At 37.2% G+C, this 18,896-nt stretch overlaps 2 protein-coding genes across 2 annotated transcripts; one reads left to right on the forward strand and one right to left on the reverse strand.

Moving 5' to 3' along the window:
- Positions 1-1,524: 1,524 nt before the first annotated feature.
- Positions 1,525-12,016, reverse strand: LOC107038646 (vacuolar protein sorting-associated protein 51 homolog). Its single transcript, XM_015257866.1, has 8 exons — positions 11,806-12,016; positions 11,017-11,151; positions 10,127-10,348; positions 7,976-8,872; positions 5,363-5,853; positions 3,173-3,353; positions 2,796-2,908; positions 1,525-1,727 (listed from the first exon to the last, which is right to left on the reverse strand). Exons 1-8 carry the CDS (start codon positions 11,884-11,886, stop codon positions 1,619-1,621), a joined length of 2,229 nt encoding a protein of 742 aa, XP_015113352.1. The 5' UTR covers positions 11,887-12,016; the 3' UTR covers positions 1,525-1,618.
- A 155-nt stretch (positions 12,017-12,171) lies between these two features.
- On the forward strand, positions 12,172-16,205 carry LOC107038710 (nucleolar GTP-binding protein 2). Its single transcript, XM_015257966.1, has 2 exons — positions 12,172-12,303; positions 14,088-16,205. The coding sequence occupies exon 2, from the start codon at positions 14,099-14,101 to the stop codon at positions 16,154-16,156; it is 2,058 nt and encodes a 685-aa protein (XP_015113452.1). The 5' UTR covers positions 12,172-12,303; positions 14,088-14,098; the 3' UTR covers positions 16,157-16,205.
- The last annotated feature ends 2,691 nt before the right edge of the window (positions 16,206-18,896 follow it).

Here is an 18,896-nt window from a genome sequence, read left to right on the forward strand (position 1 = left end):
AATATTAAAATTCCGGATTATTTCATCAATCAATGAGCGCAGAAAATTATTCGGTTAAATCGAAAATCCTTTTATAAAATTTAGAATTGTTTACTCAAAAGTCAATTGAAAATTGGAATGATCAACTATTTTATTATTTTGCAAATTTTAATGAAGATGAGTAAAACTTAATTATTCTAAGGTGCAATTTTTTTTAATATTAATGATCTAATGATGCCGATCCTTGTGTCAAAACCGTCTGATTGTTCTATACAAATTCGTCGACTTATTTTCCAAGTTCTTTCGCTTAAAGTCTTCAATCTGTAGTAGTCTTTAGTCAGAAGGAAATTCGACCGATGAATTTTTATAGAAAATATCTGAATAGAGAAAGTTGTATAGAAAAATTTCTTGATGATTGAAAAAAATCTGCTAAAAACATGTAGAAAAAATTGAAAAAAATCCAATAGAAGTGTAATAGAAATGCAACTGAATTTTTTAGCGACCGCAGTAGGGATTTCCACTCAAATATTCGTACATGAATATCATTCTTCGATACTTTGAACTTCAAATTAATTCAACGAACTGTCAATGAATGTCTGAAAAAAATGAATGCACATAAAATTTGTCGAGTGTAATGGGTCCTGAGGTAGGTGAAGCTGATGGTCGTTTTAAAACCGTTTGACCCCGCGGATTACACCGCACGACGGGGTCACAATACACGCTTCATCTCGGCATGTACCAGTCTGTACGAATGGCCGGACAATTCGAATACGCTCGTGGGTGTGAGTACAAGCGGGAGAAAAGGGACGGAGATGATTTTACAGTGGAATGGACGGATTCGATGAGGACGGGAACATGGTGACACTGCGGACACGTACGCTGTTGCTACTCTGACACCACGCGCAACCTCCGTCGACCCAGCAGCCCTAATTAATCATCACAGGGATCATCATAATCGATACAGGGGGAGATGAAAATTTATTGAATTTATCTTGCATTTTTGATAGTCTATTCTACACTGTTAGAAAATAAATGAGATTTCATGGACAGTTGACTAGTAATTTTCAGGACGCCACTGACACTGAATGCGATTTAGGAGGGGAAAAATCATGATGTCAGATTTCTCCGGAAATTCAGTAGAATTCCAAAATTTAAAGCATCATAAAGAGAATTTCTTAATTTATTTGAATTTGCAATCTAATATGAATTTTCAGTGAAATCTGCAATTTCATGATTTTCTCCCTTTAAATTGCATTTAGTGTCACTGACCTGCAAATTCAAGAATATATTTACCGGAATTTTCTGGTTTTCTATTCATTTTCAGGGAACAATGGAATTGGAATTTACAGTTCTCATTGATTTTTCCACAAAATTCTAAATTTTCGATGACGAAATTCCTCGAAATTTCACTGATAATTAAACTCGATAAAAATTTCCAAAAAGTGTGCCGGAAAATTCAGACAACAATTTTTAACAATTCGAGAAAAATCTAGTTGTTTCATCATATCACCTAGTGGTAAACACGAAGAATATATGAATGCAGTGGAAAAATATAATTCTTGAACCTTTATTTGAACTATTGTACATTATTTCATATTGTGTGAATGAGAATAAATTCACGAATTGATCTTCATCTCGTTTATCCTCTCTCACAGATAATGTCAACCACACTGGGTTCCATGAGGACTGGCTCCAGGCATCTGTGGACAGCACTTCCCAATATTTCATCGAGAAGAAAGTGTACCAAGCTGAAAACCAAGAATGAGAAATAAAGTTGTAAAATCGCATCCACTGTATTTTGAACTATTGCTCTGAGATTTCGAGATATCTTCCATAAATTGAGGGTGACATGCAATCAAGTCAGTGTTATTTCACTTCTTCACTACTGAAATACTTATTCCAGAAATAAATCAATAGCGAAGTGGGAAAAGAGCTCAAGTCGACATATCTCCCAGTTGAGTTTTTAAGGAATATTTCCGAATCTAAGGGAGATAGCCAATTTTTCGTAATTACATTTGTTGTAGCACTCAATCGGCTCCACAAAAAAAGTTATAACAAAAATTTTGCTATCTCCCTTAGATTCCGAGATATTCATTGAAAACTGGTAAATAGTCAACATTGACTTGTACCGTTTTACCACTTCGCTACTGAAATAATAAGAAAAAATATTCTAGCTAAAAACTGTCCTAAAATTCTTCTCCAAAATCACTAATAAAATATTCAGCATGAAAATTGACTTGTTTTATCGTTTTTTTTTCCATTCAACCACTGAATTAATGATCTCAATCATTCATAATCCCGTTACTTCGAATGAACGAAAGAAATAACTTGTCATCTGAGGCAAAACGCCACAAGTAGACTTGTAAAAAGGAAGTGTACCAAGCTGGAAATTTTTGTTAATCCAACCATCAGAGATGCAATCAATTCAGTTTATCTCACTACTTCACTTCTGAAATATCTATTTATCCCAAAGATGAGTTATTTTCGAGAGAGAATTTTCCCCTACACAGAGAGAAATATTCAATAAAAATTACGTATCTTTTCCGTAATTCCGGAGCGAAATGCGGTTGTAGGAAATTTTACGGAACTGTCACTGAATTTTTCCAGAGCGTTCCGTAATTTTTATCTGACTCTCCTGTGAAGAATTACGATAAATTACGATTCACTTAAATTTTCGGAGTCGATTCCGTAATCAGTAAGCGAATTATGAGTTCCGTAATTTGTACTGAACATTTCTCTCCGTGTAAAATCACTCATCACGAAAATTGCCCCAATAATTCAGAATCCCATTAATTCGAATAAAAGAAAGAAATTACTTTTCATCCGAGACGAAACGCCACAGATACAATTGCAGATAATGTGTGTCCACTTGAATCTGCTGCAGTCCATATTTGCTGAATGTCCGAAGTCTCACGCACTCCAAAAAGGTCTGGAAATAGACATGGAGAGAAAAAAATAGACTCACAAACCTCACATACGACAAAATATAATAATTCAATTGGTTCAACACATGAGAGTAGAAGATTACATCTGCGATTACTTCGTTCACGTTGCAAAGTGAATAATGGCCAAGTTATTTTGTCATTGTGAATCAAACAACGGTACAGCACCTGCACCCTGTTACACAAGTACATCACGTGTCAGAAGTAATGCGTCTGCCCAATATTAATCATCTCACGAGTTTTTTAATTACCTTGAGGCTAATTTTTATGATTCCAGTGAGAATCGAGGCCTTGTTGAACTGCACAGGTGCGAAGATTTCGATTCTCTCCGAAAATAATTTGTGAATGTTGGTGACCAGAGATGAGTCCAGATGACTCGGATGACTGTACGATGACCAATTGGAGCGATACTGGTGCCTTGAAACACTAATACTGCGAAATTAATGTCACATTGGCCTCGTCGTTATTCAAATCAGTAGTGAAGTGGTAAAACGTAATAATTCAAAATGATCGGCCGGTTAATTGTGTAATTATCGCGGAAACGAGTCGGTTGAGGGTCAACAGACCTTCGTTTTAGGCAATTGAATTTCTTAAGAATAATGGCTAATTGAATTTCTTAAGAATAATGGTGAAATTTCCTCCTGAAATCAGTCGCCATCGAGATAATTCGAGATTTGGAGAATTATCAAAACTGTTACATTTTGCTGTATTTTATCAACATTCACTATTGAAATGAATTTATAAGAATGACACGTTCTGAAATATTTTTTGCATTGGAAATGTGAAAATTTAATGGGAAACCCAGCGCTTGCTTCGAGAAATTGTATTGAGTTTCTATTAGAACTCTAGAAGAAGTCTATTGGGGTTTTCTGAAAATTCTATTAAATAGGAAATTTTACTGGTTTTTGACGCGATATTTAGTAGAAAAGAGTCAATAGATTTTTATTTTTCTACAGAGATTCTTGGTCATAAATTTTCTAAGTTCTTTCTGCTGCCTTTTCGCCTGATAATGCTCATGGAGAAAATACTAACAGGATTCAACAGGAGTCGCATAAAAAAATCAGCAACTATGGAAAATTTTAGAAGTCTTTAGAAGCTTTCGGAAATTTTTTGGAATTTCCGAAAAAACCTAGAATCTTCTAGATTTGTTTTGAGCATTCTAATATTTTCTGGAAAATCCCTGAAATTTCCAGAATGTTCAAGAAATCTTCAAAGAGTTCTGAAAATTTCAATGGTGTATCTTCTGACATATATAAGATCCTAGTCTAATTCAGTACCGAAGTGGTAAAATGGTACAAGTCAATTTTGACTATTGACCACTTTTCATTGAATATCTCGAAATTTAAGGGAGATAGTAAAATTTTTGTTGTAACCTTTTTTGTAGAGCCAATTAAGTGCTACAATAAATGTAATTACGAAAATTTCGTTGTCTCCCTTAGATTCGGAAATATTCCTCAAAAACTCAACTGGGAGATAAGTCGACTTGAACCGTTTTACCACTTCGCTACTGAATTAATCGGAAAAATGTCATGGAAATCGGTTCCGCAGTTGGGGCTAGCTAAGATAGAAAAAGTGTTGAGAGACAACGGCGAAAAGAAGCTTCAAGAGACCACGAATGAAGTGCTTAAACTTTGATACTGTGATATTATCATTATTCATTATGCATTATTGATATAAAAACAATTTATTGGAGTGTCACTGGAGAGACTCTAGGAAACCTCTTCCCCGGCCATAATTTCCCGGACAAAATTTCTCCGAAAAAAATTCCCCCGGACAAAATTTCCCCGAAAAAAATTCCCCCAGACAAAATTCGACAGACAGAATTTCTTTTGAAGTCGCGCTCGTATAACCGCCACGAGGAAAGTTAGTGGTGGGGATATCAGTTTAACTGTGTTGGGTTTTCAGCTGAATGTTGATTATTTAGTATTCTATTCATGCCTAAATTAATCTCTCAGTCCAGATTCAACGTGTATACAGCGAGCCACGAGGCGAAGAGCAAATTACGTGCTAATATAAATTAAAATTACAGTATCTTTATCACGCCTCAAAATGTTAGAAGTAGTTGTTTCGGATCTCGTCACTTCTTTTTTCTTGGTGTTTTTCGGTGTGAATTCTTATTGTTTTTTTAAAGACTGTGACTTTCTTGCAAAACTGCTATGTGACAATTTTTTTATGTCTTTCCTCTGTCCATATATTCAAAAAGGAAATTGTGTCCGGGGAAATTTTTTTCGGGGAAAATGTGTCCAGGGAAATCATGTCCGGGGAAAATATCTCCGGCTACCCACGGGCGATATTTTTCTATGGCTTCTGTAGATGTAACACTGTAATAGTAGCATCAAGGAAATACAGCATTCTATTCTATTCTATTCTATTCTATTCAACAGATTCATTATTCAATAAACAATAAATTGAGCGACTATTGTAGATTTTCCTTCACGTACCTGTGAGTTTTTCTACTGCTATCACTACTCCTATCGACTTGCCCATCGTTATCATCATAAAGTGCAGCAATTTGCGAGTCAATAGCCGTAACATCTTCAACGACTCTCTTCATAACCGCCCTGACAGTTCTCGGTTCGATCGTATGGAGCCAGTCTCGAGTCTCCACGGATTTCCTGAGCATCTGCGAGACCGCGAGCCCCTGGAGACGAACGTAATGATTGAGGAGATCCTGGGCAGCTCGATGGAACTCCACGAAAATGTCCTGTTCAGAAGTCAGAGCGTGGATGGAGGCTGAAAAATCCTGAATACTGAACATCTCGTCAACTGTCCCCAGGAGGTAGTGAATGCTGCTCTCCTTGAACTCGATGCACATCTTGCTGAGGAGCAAGAGCAATGTGGGCGGGTATTTAGGAACATCGGAACTCGTGCAGAAGCCAGCTGCCACCGCTGTCAGGTGGTGCAGGAAGCCGATGAGAAGGCCCTCACGGACCTGGTGAAGAATATGACANCTCGTGCAGAAGCCAGCTGCCACCGCTGTCAGGTGGTGCAGGAAGCCGATGAGAAGGCCCTCACGGACCTGGTGAGGAATATGACAATATGTGGGCATCTACATGAAAAGGGCCCACTTTGTCGGTTTGGAGTTACGTATATTCCGATAATCTTGGTGAGATTCCTCACATTTTGAGCCCAAAATTAACATGATAGTATGAAAAATGACGTCGGTATAGAAGATCAAAAAATCAGTTTAACATTAGTTTAAGGGTGCCAGGTGAATTTGAAAGAAGATTTTTAAAAAAATTTTTCTTTCCCTCCATCATTGGAGAAATATGTATTCATCCATCCGACAAAATTTCAAACCCGCAACCGGAACTAGACATCGAGAAAATAAATGCGGAAAATCCTCTATTTCGCGTGACGAACCTCGAGAAAGCATGGGATCAAATAAGTACGGCGGGTTGAAATATCTCTCTTATTCACCCCGGTACCCCATTGTTTTTTGTCGCCATCACATTGAACACATCATTCCCCATATCTTCAAATTTTTTCAAATTTTTCTTGAGTTCCTAGGGGGTTGAAACGTTCAATTTAATCAAAACTCCATAAGAGGCCGTGTATAAGATTGATTTTGTTTATTTAATTTCTCGATATCCATAAGTTCTAAAATTTTGAAATTGTCACCGATGTTCACCATCTGTCTAATACTATTAATTAAAAAAATTATAACTTTGTTGGTGAATGTCAATTTTCAAGGTCATCGCCAAATTCACTTGGCACCCTTAAATGGAAGGTGTGAACACAAAAACGTGAATATCTCGCAAAATAAATGCGACAAAATGGGTCCTTTTCACGTGGACGGACACATATGGAGATTTTTACGTATGAAAAAATTTAATAGAAAAACCTAGTGAATTGGGTAGACAATTTTATTGCATTTCTATTGAACTTTCTGTTAGCTTTTAGTTGATTTTATTGAAATGTTCAATAACAATTTAGTTGGAAATAACAGTTGTTAGTGTGATCTCTGAGGAGAAACTATTCAGTCGTCAATATTGACATGTTTTCTGTTGTTTGTGTGAAATTTAATGCTGTTAGCTATGTCTTCATACATAACTGGTTTAGATATTAACGAGACAAACATTAATCGAGTCATGAGCCTCATGAAGCTAAAATAATGAGCGAAAGGTCGCAAAATGACAATTAGATAAATGTTGTTTTCATTTTTCTCTAACAGCCCTTGATATTTTTTGATAATTAACAGCGATAGAGATGAATCAGAATATAACTTGTTCGCCTTTCTCCCAGTGTAGAATCGGTCAAAAACTAATTGACAGTTCAATAGAAATTCAGTGGAATTGTCTAGTGAATTCGCCAGGTTTTTCTATTAATTTTTTTATTAGTATGTCTTTATGTACGTAGTGATTTAACTAATAATTATTTATATCCTTTGACAAAATTTAGGGTTGTTAAAGTGACCATCATTTCTTTTTCGTTATATGACAAATTTATGATAGTCATGTGACGTCATATTTTTTTTGTTATAATTTAAGTAATATGACATTGTCACTACTATTTAGATGAAATATTCGCTATTCAAATTGAAATTATTCTGTGAAATTTCATAGAACTCAGGTAAAAATTGAAAATTCAAGTAAGTTTGGTAATTGCTGCTCAAAAATCTGGAATTTCATTGCATTTTCAGTGGAATACGAAATTTTATGGTTTTTTCTCTCTAAATCGAATGCAATGTCATTCTCCTGAAAACTATTACTCAATGTTCCATGAAATTTCAATTAAAAAAAAAATCAAAATTCGAGGTTTTTAAATTTTTCCTTAGAATCCGCAGAAATTTTCTAGCAGATCCTTGGAAAATTTTAGAAATCTTTAGAAACTTGGGAGAATTTATAATTTTCATTTTTTTGTGTTGAACATACTAATATTTTCTTTAAAACCCCTGAAATTTCCAGAGTGTTCGAAAAATCTTCAAACAGTCCTGAAAATTCCGATTGTGTATATTCTTACACAATATCCTAATCCAATTAGTAGCCCCCCAGATTCATTATTAATAACTAATAAATCGAATCTCCAAAATAAATGAATAAATAAATATAAACCTCTTCAACGCAGAACGACTCGAAAAACTGGGCCTTCAAATTAAAGGATAAATCCGATTGGAGGAAGGCTGACAGATCCTGCAGGACTCCCTTGATTTTCTCGATGATGGGCATCACCAGGTGGGCCTGGAGTTCCGCCAATCCCCCGTCACTGTTGTCCGAAGTCACCTTGGTAGCTAATGTCTGTCTAACTTTGACGAGAGTCTCATTCAGATGCTGTTTCAGAGAATTCAAATGACTTCTGCACTGCTTTCTCCCTGCATTCTTCACGATTTCAGTTCCAGTGATACCGAAGTCTGTGGATGTGCAGAGGATGTTCATCGCCTGGAGACGCCTGTGGAATCTGTCCAGTGCTCGCACGAGAACTGCAGTGTCCGAGACATTTTCCATTCTCTTTTTCGTCAGTTCAAAGTACTTGTCCATGTTTTTGGAGACGAATTTGTCAAGACGAATCGTGACATTTGCCTCAAACTCCAAGTTATCGGGGGTCTCCAGGTCGTGGGGGTGGCTGGGAATGGGTCTGTTGATGAACATGTCGTTGTACGAGGCCACAACTAGGGACAGATCGCTGAGAAATCCTGAACTCGCAGAATCCACGAACTCGATGACGTCGTTTTCACACATGTCCTTGAGGATTTCTAGCTGCTCGGAGAGGCGAGTGTCCGCGTGGTTCAGGAACTCCTCGCAGAGGGAATCTGCGGGCTCGTTCAGACGCAGGAGGAGGTCCACGCTCTCGGCTAGGGTCTTCGTCGTGGCGTCGTGCTTGTGGAACTGCATTCTCAGTTGGGTTTTCAACTCGTTGACGATCTCCTCGCAGTCTTTCTGGATTCCGTGGAATGACGGCATGTTTCCGTATTGGTTTAGGACGCGGCGAGCGTGGATGTAGTCCTGGACAGCCTGAAAAATCAAGTGGATAGGTGCGTTATCATTAAGGGGAGACTACTATGAGTTTTAAAAGTCGCGGGCTGTTGGAGTGACATTTCTCATGTATTGAAGATCGATTATATATGTCTAAAAACGAATAATTAGTGCAAAAAAATGAATTGTTTATAGTTCGTTTGCCCCGCAGATAGTTAAAACGTTGAAAATAGTCCAGGGCCTCCAATTATTGAGCTACAGAGGTTTCTTTTTCAAAATTTTTGAAAAAATTTGTACAATAATAGTTACGAATGAGTTTTTTTCTTAAATTCAACTCCTAGACAACTTCGTTTGTTTAATATGAAAGGGGAGACTACTATGAGTTTTAAAAGTCGCGGGCTGTTGCAGTGACATTTCTCATGTATTGAAGATCGATTATTTATGTCTAAAAACGAATAATTATTGCAAAAAAGTGAATTGTTTATAGGTTGTTTGCCCCGCAGACAGTTAAAATGTTGAAAATAGGCCAGGGCCTCCAATTATTGAGCTACAGAGGTTTCTTTTTCAAAATTTTTGAAAAAATTTGTACAATAACAGTTACGAATGAGTTTTTTTTAAATTCAACTCCTAGACAGTTAACTTCGTTTGTTTAATATGAAAATTTACGCCATTCATCTAAAGTAGGTAGAAAAATTATCCTTAAAATATTTCAAATATATTCTCGATTCTTTCAGAAACATTTTTCGGGCTACTTTACATGAATGGTGCAGTTTTTTATTTACAAAAAAAGCGCGACCTCTTAAAGTTTAGGTTTGCATATAATATAAAAATTAAAAAATAGGAAAATAATTGATAATTTAAATTTTCAATTGATGATGAATTAAACAATTGATAATATAGGACTGTCAATTGTCCATTAATCGAATAATACTAATTTCATGAGGAGAATTTTCGATTCACCAAATAATTGTCAATCTTCTTAACTTAATTATTGATTGATAAAATAATTCAGGATTTTAATATTCAATTGATGATTAATTTAATAATTAAAAGTTGTAAAATGTTATTAAACAATTGACTAGTTGAAAATTTAACGGTAATTGTAATTTATCATTATGGCTATCTCTGATAGCGGAATATTGATGTAGTGAGATTTTTCATACGTTGAAGATCTATTTGACAAAATTAGTGCAAAAAATCAATTATTTATTGTTTGTTTTCCCGCCAGATGCTTAGAATCGAAAAAATAGTTCAGTATACTCAATTTTTGAGGTATGAAGGTTTGTTACGTACTTGTGTATAATTCCCTTCGTTCATTCTCTCCTTCAAATTCCCTGGTAATTTGAACAAGAACTGTAGTCTCTTGAGATGAGTGTGAATCGACGACAAACGAGATATCTGCTGTCGTGTGCCCTGCAATGTCGATGATATTTTATCCGAGAATGACGTTATGCTGTCCATGTTAGTGGCTAGACAGTCCATACTGTCTTCCATTTTTTTGAAGTCACTCTTCATCTGTAATGAATACGTTAAACCTCACGATCAATGCACAATAGTATAAATTACGCGATATTAAGAAATTTTTCATATATTGTTCATTTTTTAAATTCAGTAGCGAAGTGGCAAAACGTTTAAGTCGACTCATCTTCCAGTTAAGTTTTTGAGGAATATTTCCGAATCTAAGGGAGATAGCGAAATATTCGTAATGACATTTATTGTGGGTCTTAATCCGCTCTACAAAAAAGGTTATAACAAAAATTTTGCTATTTCCTTTAGATTCCGAGATATTCACTGAAAACTGGTCAATAGTCAAAATTGACTTATCTCCTTTTACAACTTCGCTACTGAATTATTTTTTATTTTGTTTCAAAATGCCCATTTTCGCAGGTTTTTCAATCTTTAACATTTTTTTCTTGGAAATTATACTTGATATACTGAGAGAGAAACGACCAACTTCTCAAACAAGTCTTGTTTGGGGCAATAAAATCGTTAGTTGACAATCGCCAAGAAATACTTGTTTAGTTCAGTAACTATTACTTCAATGGTTTTCATAAAATCTGAGAAGTTTAGTATCGAGGGCCAAGCAGATTTCTAATCAACATTAAATAAATAAATGAATAAATAAATGAATAAATTTGTAATAATTAATACCCACGAGTTCTCCCATAGATTCGTCAACTTACCTTTCTTATCGTATCGGTTGCAGCGATGAATTTATTATAATTCTCATAGACCAGTGTCTGCATTTCAGAATGAAGAATCTGGGTATTTCTCTTGACCTCCTCCTCATGATCAATTATTTGTTTCAATCGAAAATCCTGAAAATTAATTCATCACGAGCAATCAACAACAATCAATCATTTTAGCAATAATAACCACGCATTGAGAAAACAAGTTGCTTTTGCTAAGTTTATTTACTTGCCACAAGTAAATGTATATAAATATTTGCATAAGAGTTGTGTAAATTTTCTTGTAGTTAGTAAGTATGGGAGGGTGGGGTAAAATGGACACTTTAGACTTTTTTTTTAAATTATTCATAACTCAGAAACAAATTTATCAATTGAGCTCAGTTCAGGCTCGTCACAAAGGGAAATAATTGTTCTTTGTATTGAAAAGAAAATTATTAAATTTCATCAACATTTCCACCCCTCATTGACATTTGAAAAAAAGTCAAGTATCCGTTTTACCCCAACCTCCCCTATGCTTGGCAAAAGCAATTTTTTTCTCAGTGTAGGGGAAGGTGGGGAAAAATGGACACTGTTGACTTTTCAAAAAATGCTCATAACTAAGTGACAAATTCATCAATTAAGCTCAGTCTAGTCTCACTACAAAGCGGAATAATTGTAATTTACAATGATTTTTTAAAAATTATTCCATTTTATCAACAGTTCAATGATTTACGAACATTTAAAAAAATGTCAAAAGTGTCCATATTGCCCCAGTCTCTCCTATTCATGTAATTATCTTACTACCTTCGTTAATTTCTGGAGATACATCTCCGAATTAAAATGCTGTCCATTGATATCGTACGGATTATTCGTATTCTCCGCCATTCTGCCTCCCAAATGCTCGCTTTACTCACTAATTAAAATACTTATTACTTAATAAAATAGTTGTGCCACAGAAGATGAATTATTTTGACAGAAATGTCGAGGTTAGCAGCAGTTAGAAGTTGATGACATTCACAAAACTGACAGCTCAGGTGTATCTATCACGGCTCACACAGAGTTCTTCTTAACCAGTCCATCGACTTAACCTCAACCGATAAATGAATTCCTGCAATTATAGGTTAGGCCTGTGACACGCCAGAGACCACGTGCAGCAAGCAAGAGGTCCAAAGAGGTCTATGGAAACATTCGACCATAACCTCTGCCTTAAGAGATTATTTTATTAAGAATAAATGCAGACTAACTCCACAACTGAATAAAAAGAACAGTTAGTTCTTGAATTCAACTCTTGTCTGTTCTAAGGTAATTATAGCGTCTTATTTTTTCAATAAATATCGAATAAGTCCTTCGTATCACTTGAGTCTTCCTCACAACAACTCGGCATGAAAACAATTACTCCAGACGGAAATGTTGGACTTTTGCTGGACAACATCACTTTTATTTCCTCACTACCTTTTTAAATATTCATTCGTTCATATGCTCAAGACGATAGATTTGTCATGTATGAAAAAAAAAAATTCACAGAAAAACATTAGGAGAGGTTGGGGTAAAATGGACACTAGACTATTTTAAAATTATTTATAATTCAGAAACAAATTTATCAATTGAGCTCAGTGTAGGCTCGTCACAAAGGGAAAGAGATGTTCCTTGTATTGAAAAAAAAATTATTAAATTTTATCAACATTTCAACCCCTCATTAACATTTTTAAAAAAGTGAAAAGTGTCCGTTTTAGAAAAATTTCATTGGATTTCTATTAGAAAAATATACAACTCTGCGCCGTTTTTTTCAATGGAAATGTTATAAATAAGTAATTTAGGATGTGGATCATGGGATAGTTGGACAATCAGTACACCATACTCAATCATTGTCGAGTCGCGACGTTTCGTTTGTAATTCGAGCTTCCTTAGGCTCTGGAAACCAATCACCTACAACCAGTAATAAAATAATAATACTAATTCCATAAAATCAAAGAAGCGGAACAAATAAATTGTTGAAATAAATCCATTCGTTATAAATAACATATTTCATCGGAAAGTCAATTGAATTTGCTTCTTCTATTGAACTTATTTTATTGGGATAGATTAGATTTATTCGTTCATTGATGTTACTTTTACAGTTTTACATCTTACATAAGCCTCCTTCTTTCTCTAATAGATATATGGAAATAATATTTTGTTTTATACTTGAATTATCACCAGCATTAGTTTTAACATTATCACAGATTATTTGAGCATAGAACTCTATTATAAACATTTGTTCTCATTTTGGTTTTTCGCAATCTCTCAGTACTTTTTCAATTTTTGTCAGTCCTATACAGAGTTTAATGTCAATTTCCCCTGCAAGAGCCTCTGTCAGTCATTTTCTCCAGTTTTTATTGGGATATTTTCTATACAAAATTCTTCGGCCTCAATTTTTGATCTTCTTAATGAAAAAAAGAGTGAACAAAATGGAAAATATCTGTGAAGGAATTATTCAAAAACTATCTCAATATAATAAATTATATAAAATTATTAAATTCTCAAGCCAGATGTTCAAAGGGATAGTTATTAAATTCTATCAATTTTTTCTATAAAACAATTGTTATTGAACATTTTTCATTGAAACAAATCTGTGAAAAACTAATCAAATTTCCACTAGAAATCCATAAGTTCACACGAGCGAAGCAAATAAATTGTTAAAATAAATCCATTCGTTATGAATGACCTATTTTATCGGAAAGTCAATAGAATTGGCTTCTTCTACTCAACTTATTTTATCAAGATATTTTCAACACAAAATCCTTGGGCCTCAATTTTTCATTTTTTTAATCAAAAGAAAGAAAAGAGTGAAAAAGTGGAAAATTTCTGTAGAGAAATTACTCAGAAACTATCTCAAAATACTAAATTATATAGAATGATCAAATTCCATTCATTTTTCCTATAAGACAATCGTTATTAAACATTCTCCGTTGAGACAAAACTGCGGAAAACCAGGATTTCCAATAGAAATTCAATAGAAATTCCCGAGAGCTCCAGCCTATTCCATAAAACAATCTCGCTCATTTCCCCCTCCAATTCCCCTCGAGTAACCGACTCCTTCCTCGCAGACAGCCCGAAGATGCCGAAGACTTCCGCAGCAACGAAGCGACCTCGCAAAGAGGGCTTCAACCGCTCAGGGCACAGCATGAACCCCGAGCGTCCCACCGAGGGCCTAAAAGGCGTCGCCAAGGTACGTACAAAAGCCACCATAAAGCGCCTCCAGATGTACCGATGCTCCAAAGCGAAGCGCGACAAAACGGGTAAAATCCTGACCCCAGCGCCCTTCCAAGGCTGGCACCCATCAGGAACAATGTCCCGAGTCGAGCCCTCCCAGCGATGGTTCGGAAATTCCCGGGTGATCTCGCAAAACGCTCTCCAGAAATTTCAGAGCGAACTGGGAGCAGCCATGAAGAACCCTTACCAAGTGGTGATGAAGCCCACCCAACTTCCTGTCACTCTCCTAGAGCAGAAAGCTGTTCAGGCGAGGGCTCACCTCCTCGACACAGAGAGTTTTGAGACGACTTTCGGCCCCAAAAGGCACCGAAAGCGTCCAAACCTGACTGTCTCCTCCTACGACGAGCTGCAGAAGACAATCGACGAGAGGGAGGAGACCTACAACAAAGTTAAAGACACAAAAGACACCGATTTGATTCGCCCTGACGAAGGGGTTAAGGACGCAGCTCGTGATTGGGTCATGGCAGCTGGCCAGAGCAAGAGGATCTGGAATGAGCTCTACAAAGTCATCGACTCATCAGACGTCATTCTCCAGATCCTCGACGCCAGGGACCCAATGGGTACGCGTTCACCACCCGTTGAGAAGTACCTCAAACAGGAAAAGGCCCACAAACACCTGATATTCATTCTCAACAAAGTAGATCTTGTCCCGACGTGGGTGACTCAGCGATGGGTAGCCATTCTGAGTCGTGAGTATCCCACAGTAGCTTTCCACGCTTCTCTGACCCATCCCTTCGGCAAAGGATCGCTGATCAATCTTCTCAGGCAATTTGGCAAGCTTCATACTGACAAGAAACAGATCAGTGTGGGCTTTATTGGGTATCCCAACACTGGAAAGAGCTCGATCATCAATACTCTGAGGTCTAAGAAGGTGTGCAAGGTGGCACCGATTGCGGGGGAGACCAAGGTCTGGCAGTATATAACTCTTATGAAGCGTATTTATCTGATTGATTGCCCTGGGGTTGTCTATCCGTCAGCTGAAACTGACACTGAGAAGGTTTTGAAGGGCGTGGTGCGTGTGGAACTTGTACAAAATCCTGAGGACTATGTGGAAGCTGTTCTTCAACGTGTCAAGGCTGAGTACGTGAGGAAGACTTATAAGGTTGAGGATTGGGGGGATCATGTGGATTTTCTGGAGAAACTCGCTAGGAGAAGTGGGAAATTGTTGAAGAAGGGCGAGCCGGATACTGGGGCCGTTGCCCGCATGGTTTTGAATGATTGGCAACGTGGCAAGTTGCCGTTCTTCGTTGCACCAGTGGGATATGAAGCGCCTCTTTCTTGTCAGGGCACGGACGTTGAGGCGGAGACGAGACAGACAGAGACACTTGATGCGGGGGAAGTTGAGATGACGAGGGAGATTAGTGGAGAGAGTGAGAAACGCATTGGTGTTGTACAGGACTTTAGGAAAATTCGGGTTGCTTTGAGCTATACTGGGGATGATGTGAAGAAATTGGATCCTATTGATTTGGGGGGTGGTGATAAGGGGGATGATGAGGAGGAGGATGAGGGGGAGGAGAGTGTAGAGAATTCTGTTGAGTCCATTTCGGAGGACAAGAGTGAGGCTGGTCAAACTGAAAATGGGGGTGATCATTGCGAGGAGGAAGTTCAGGGGGAAGTTAGAGATAATTTGATGCAGAGTGTGTATGACGCACTGCCGGAGGAGGATTACTCGTCCTCGGACGATGAGAAATCAACGAGAAAGACAATCACATCTACTAGTGGTTCGTTCCAAGTTTCGCCGGCAATTTCCGAGAAACTTAAGGGCAAAAATTTGACGAGCAAACAGAAACGGAGCATTGAACGCGCGAGTAAGCGGAAGAAGATTGGCTCTAATTTCTATGAAGTTTCTAATGTTAAAAATCGTAATCGTAATAGGAAGGTATTGAAGGTTAAGAGGATTTAGAATTGTTCTGGTACAGAGTAAATAAACAATAGGAGGAATTATCACAAAATTGCGTGACACTTGATTCGGGGGAAGTTGAGATGAGGAGGAAAATCAAAGGTGGGGAGAAACAAATTGGTGTTGTACAGGACTTTAGGAAAATTTGGGTTGCTTTGAGTTATGCTGGGGATTAGGTCATGAAACTAGATTCTATTGATTTGTTAAGGGGGATGACGAGGGGGAGGACAGCGTGGGAATTCTATTGAGTCTGTTTACGAGAATATGAGTGATGCCAGACAAATTGAAAATGCTGGTGATCATTGCGAAGAGGAAATTCAGGGGAAAGTTGGAGACAATTTGATGCAGAGTGCGTGTGATACAGTACTGGAAGAGGATTACTCATCTTCGGATGACGAGAAATCAACAAGAAAGACAATCACATCTACTAGTGGTTCATTCCAAGTTTCGCCAGCAATTTCCGAGAAACTTGAGGGCTAAAATTTGACGAGCAAACAAAAACGGAGCATTGAACGCGTCAGTAAGCGCAAGAAGATTGGCTCTAATTTCTATGAAGTTTCCAATGTTAAAAATGGTAATCGTAACAGGAAGGGATCAAAGGTGAAGAGGGATTAGGATTATTCTATTACACAGCCACTTTTTTCTATCGATTCCGACGGAAAAAGGGGAGGAATTTTTATTATCGCGAAATTTCGTGCTAATTTCAGAGACATTTGATTTCGGGGAAATTGAAACGAGTTGATGTTGTACGGAACTTTATGAAAATGCGGGTTGCGTCAATTTTTGCTGGGGATTATGTCAATAAATTAGATCCTATTGATTTGTTAAGGGCCGATGAGGGGGAGGACAGCGTGGGAATTCTATTCAGTCTATTTTCAAGAATATGTGTGATGCCAGACAAATTAAAAATGGTGGTAATCATTGCGAAGAGGAAAGTCAGGGGAAAGTTAGAGACAATTTGACGCAAAGTGCGTGTGATACACTACCGGAAGAGGATTACTCATCATCGGATGACGAGAAATCAACAAGAAAGACAATCAGGGATCAAATTTGACGAGCAAATAAAAACGAAACTTTGAACGCGTCAGTAAGCGCAAGAAGATTGGCTCTAATTTCTATGAAGTTTCCAATGTTAAAAAGGTAATCGTAATAGGAAGGGTGAAGAGAGATTAGGATTATTCCATTACACGGCAACTTTTTTCTATCGATTCCGGTGGAAAAAACGTGAGGAATTTTTATTATCACGAAATTGCGTGCCAATTTCAAAGACATTCGATTCCGGGGAAATTGAAATTAGGCCCTTGTAAGATTGATGGAGAGAATATGAAACAAGTAGGTGTTGTATACGACTTTAGGAAAAGTCGGGTGGCTTTGAGTTATGCTGGAGTTGATATCGAGAGATTAGATCCTGTTGATCCTATTGATTTGGGGTGGTGGTAAGGAGGATGATGAGGGAGAGGACAGCGGAGGAATTCTGTTGAGTCTATTCCGGAGGATAAGAGTGATGCTGGACGAATTGAAAATGGTGGTAATCATTGCGAAGAGGAAATTCTGGGGGAAGTTAAAGGCAATTTGATGCAGCGTGCGTATGACACACTACCGGAAGAGGATTACTCATCCTCGGACAACGACACGGTTGAATAAATTTAATAGAAAACTCCAGCGAATTCGGTGGATAACTTTATTGGATTTCTATTGAACTTTCTATTAGAAAATATTCAATAGAAAAAGTCAATTGAATTCGATTTTTTATATTGAATTTTCTACAGAAGCTTTTTTCATTCTAGTTTTTTCTCTTATTATCAAGAAAATCAAGCAAAAAAACTTGGAAAATTTGAGCCGAGGAAATTCTGGGGAAAATATCTCAATAGAATAAGTATAGAAAAATCGAATTCCTTTGACTGGCTAAAAACTAACAGAAAGTTCAATCGAAATCCCATCGAATTTTCTAAGTTATTCGCTAGATTTCTCTATGAAATTTTTTCGTGCGTGCAGAAGTCAACAAGAAAGACAATCCCATCAACCCGTAGTTCATTCCCAGTTTCCTCCCCAAATTCCGATAAACTCAAGGGCCAAAATTTGATGAGCACATAAAAACGAAGCATTGAACTCCGTTTTTTATTTGCTCGTGCAATTTTAATTGATGAGCATTTGAACTGCAAAAGAATTGCTTCTAATTTCTATGAAGTCTACCGTTAAAAATCGTAACCGTAATAGAAAAATACCGAAGGTTAAGAGGCTTCAGGGACTCCTTTTACGCAGCAATTTTTTTTATCGATCTCAGTGGAGAAAAACAAGAGGGAAAATTATCACAAAATGGCGTGCCAACTTCCGTCGGGGGGGAGTTTAACGATTTTCCGTATTTTTTTTTCGTTTCCGCTTTCCCTTGCCCCTACTTTCATGTGAAATTGGGTAACACGGAATAAGGACGTTTAGGTTGAAACTTTCAGCATCGCGAACACGAAATACTTTTATATGGGGCATGACGCTTGTGTGGGTGGTATTTTAAATCCGTATGTGGATAAGAATGGACGAATGGGAAAGCCATCTGGTCTGGAATAGCCATTCGAGCCAAATGATTTCTCATCCCCCCACTCATTTGAAATAAATAAGGAAAGTCGTAAAATCTTCTGTTATTCCTCCCTCCGGAAAAGTTTTGGGGTTTCGCGAGCTGTTGGCGTCCCAGTCCCGTTCATAGAGGTTTCTGCATTGAGAAAGGAAATAATCCTGTAGAAGAAGATGT

The sequence above is a fragment of the Diachasma alloeum genome, unplaced genomic scaffold, assembly GCF_001412515.2.
Source record: "Diachasma alloeum isolate Michigan unplaced genomic scaffold, Dall2.0 Dall_scaffold_00286, whole genome shotgun sequence".
NCBI classification, from domain to species: Eukaryota; Metazoa; Arthropoda; class Insecta; order Hymenoptera; family Braconidae; genus Diachasma; species Diachasma alloeum.

Bases quoted from the DNA above. Each gene is read 5' to 3' on its own strand.
- LOC107038646 (XM_015257866.1), bottom strand. From the start codon at position 11,886: ATGGCGGAGAATACGAATAATCCGTACGATATCAATGGACAGCATTTT. The intron at 3,354-5,362 runs GTACGTGAAGGA...TTAATTTCGCAG, and splicing joins AGCAGTAGAAAAACTCACAG to TATTAGTGTTTCAAGGCACC. The intron at 2,909-3,172 runs GTAATTAAAAAA...GTCTATTTCCAG, and splicing joins TCATAAAAATTAGCCTCAAG to ACCTTTTTGGAGTGCGTGAG.
- LOC107038710 (XM_015257966.1), top strand. From the start codon at position 14,099: ATGCCGAAGACTTCCGCAGCAACGAAGCGACCTCGCAAAGAGGGCTTC.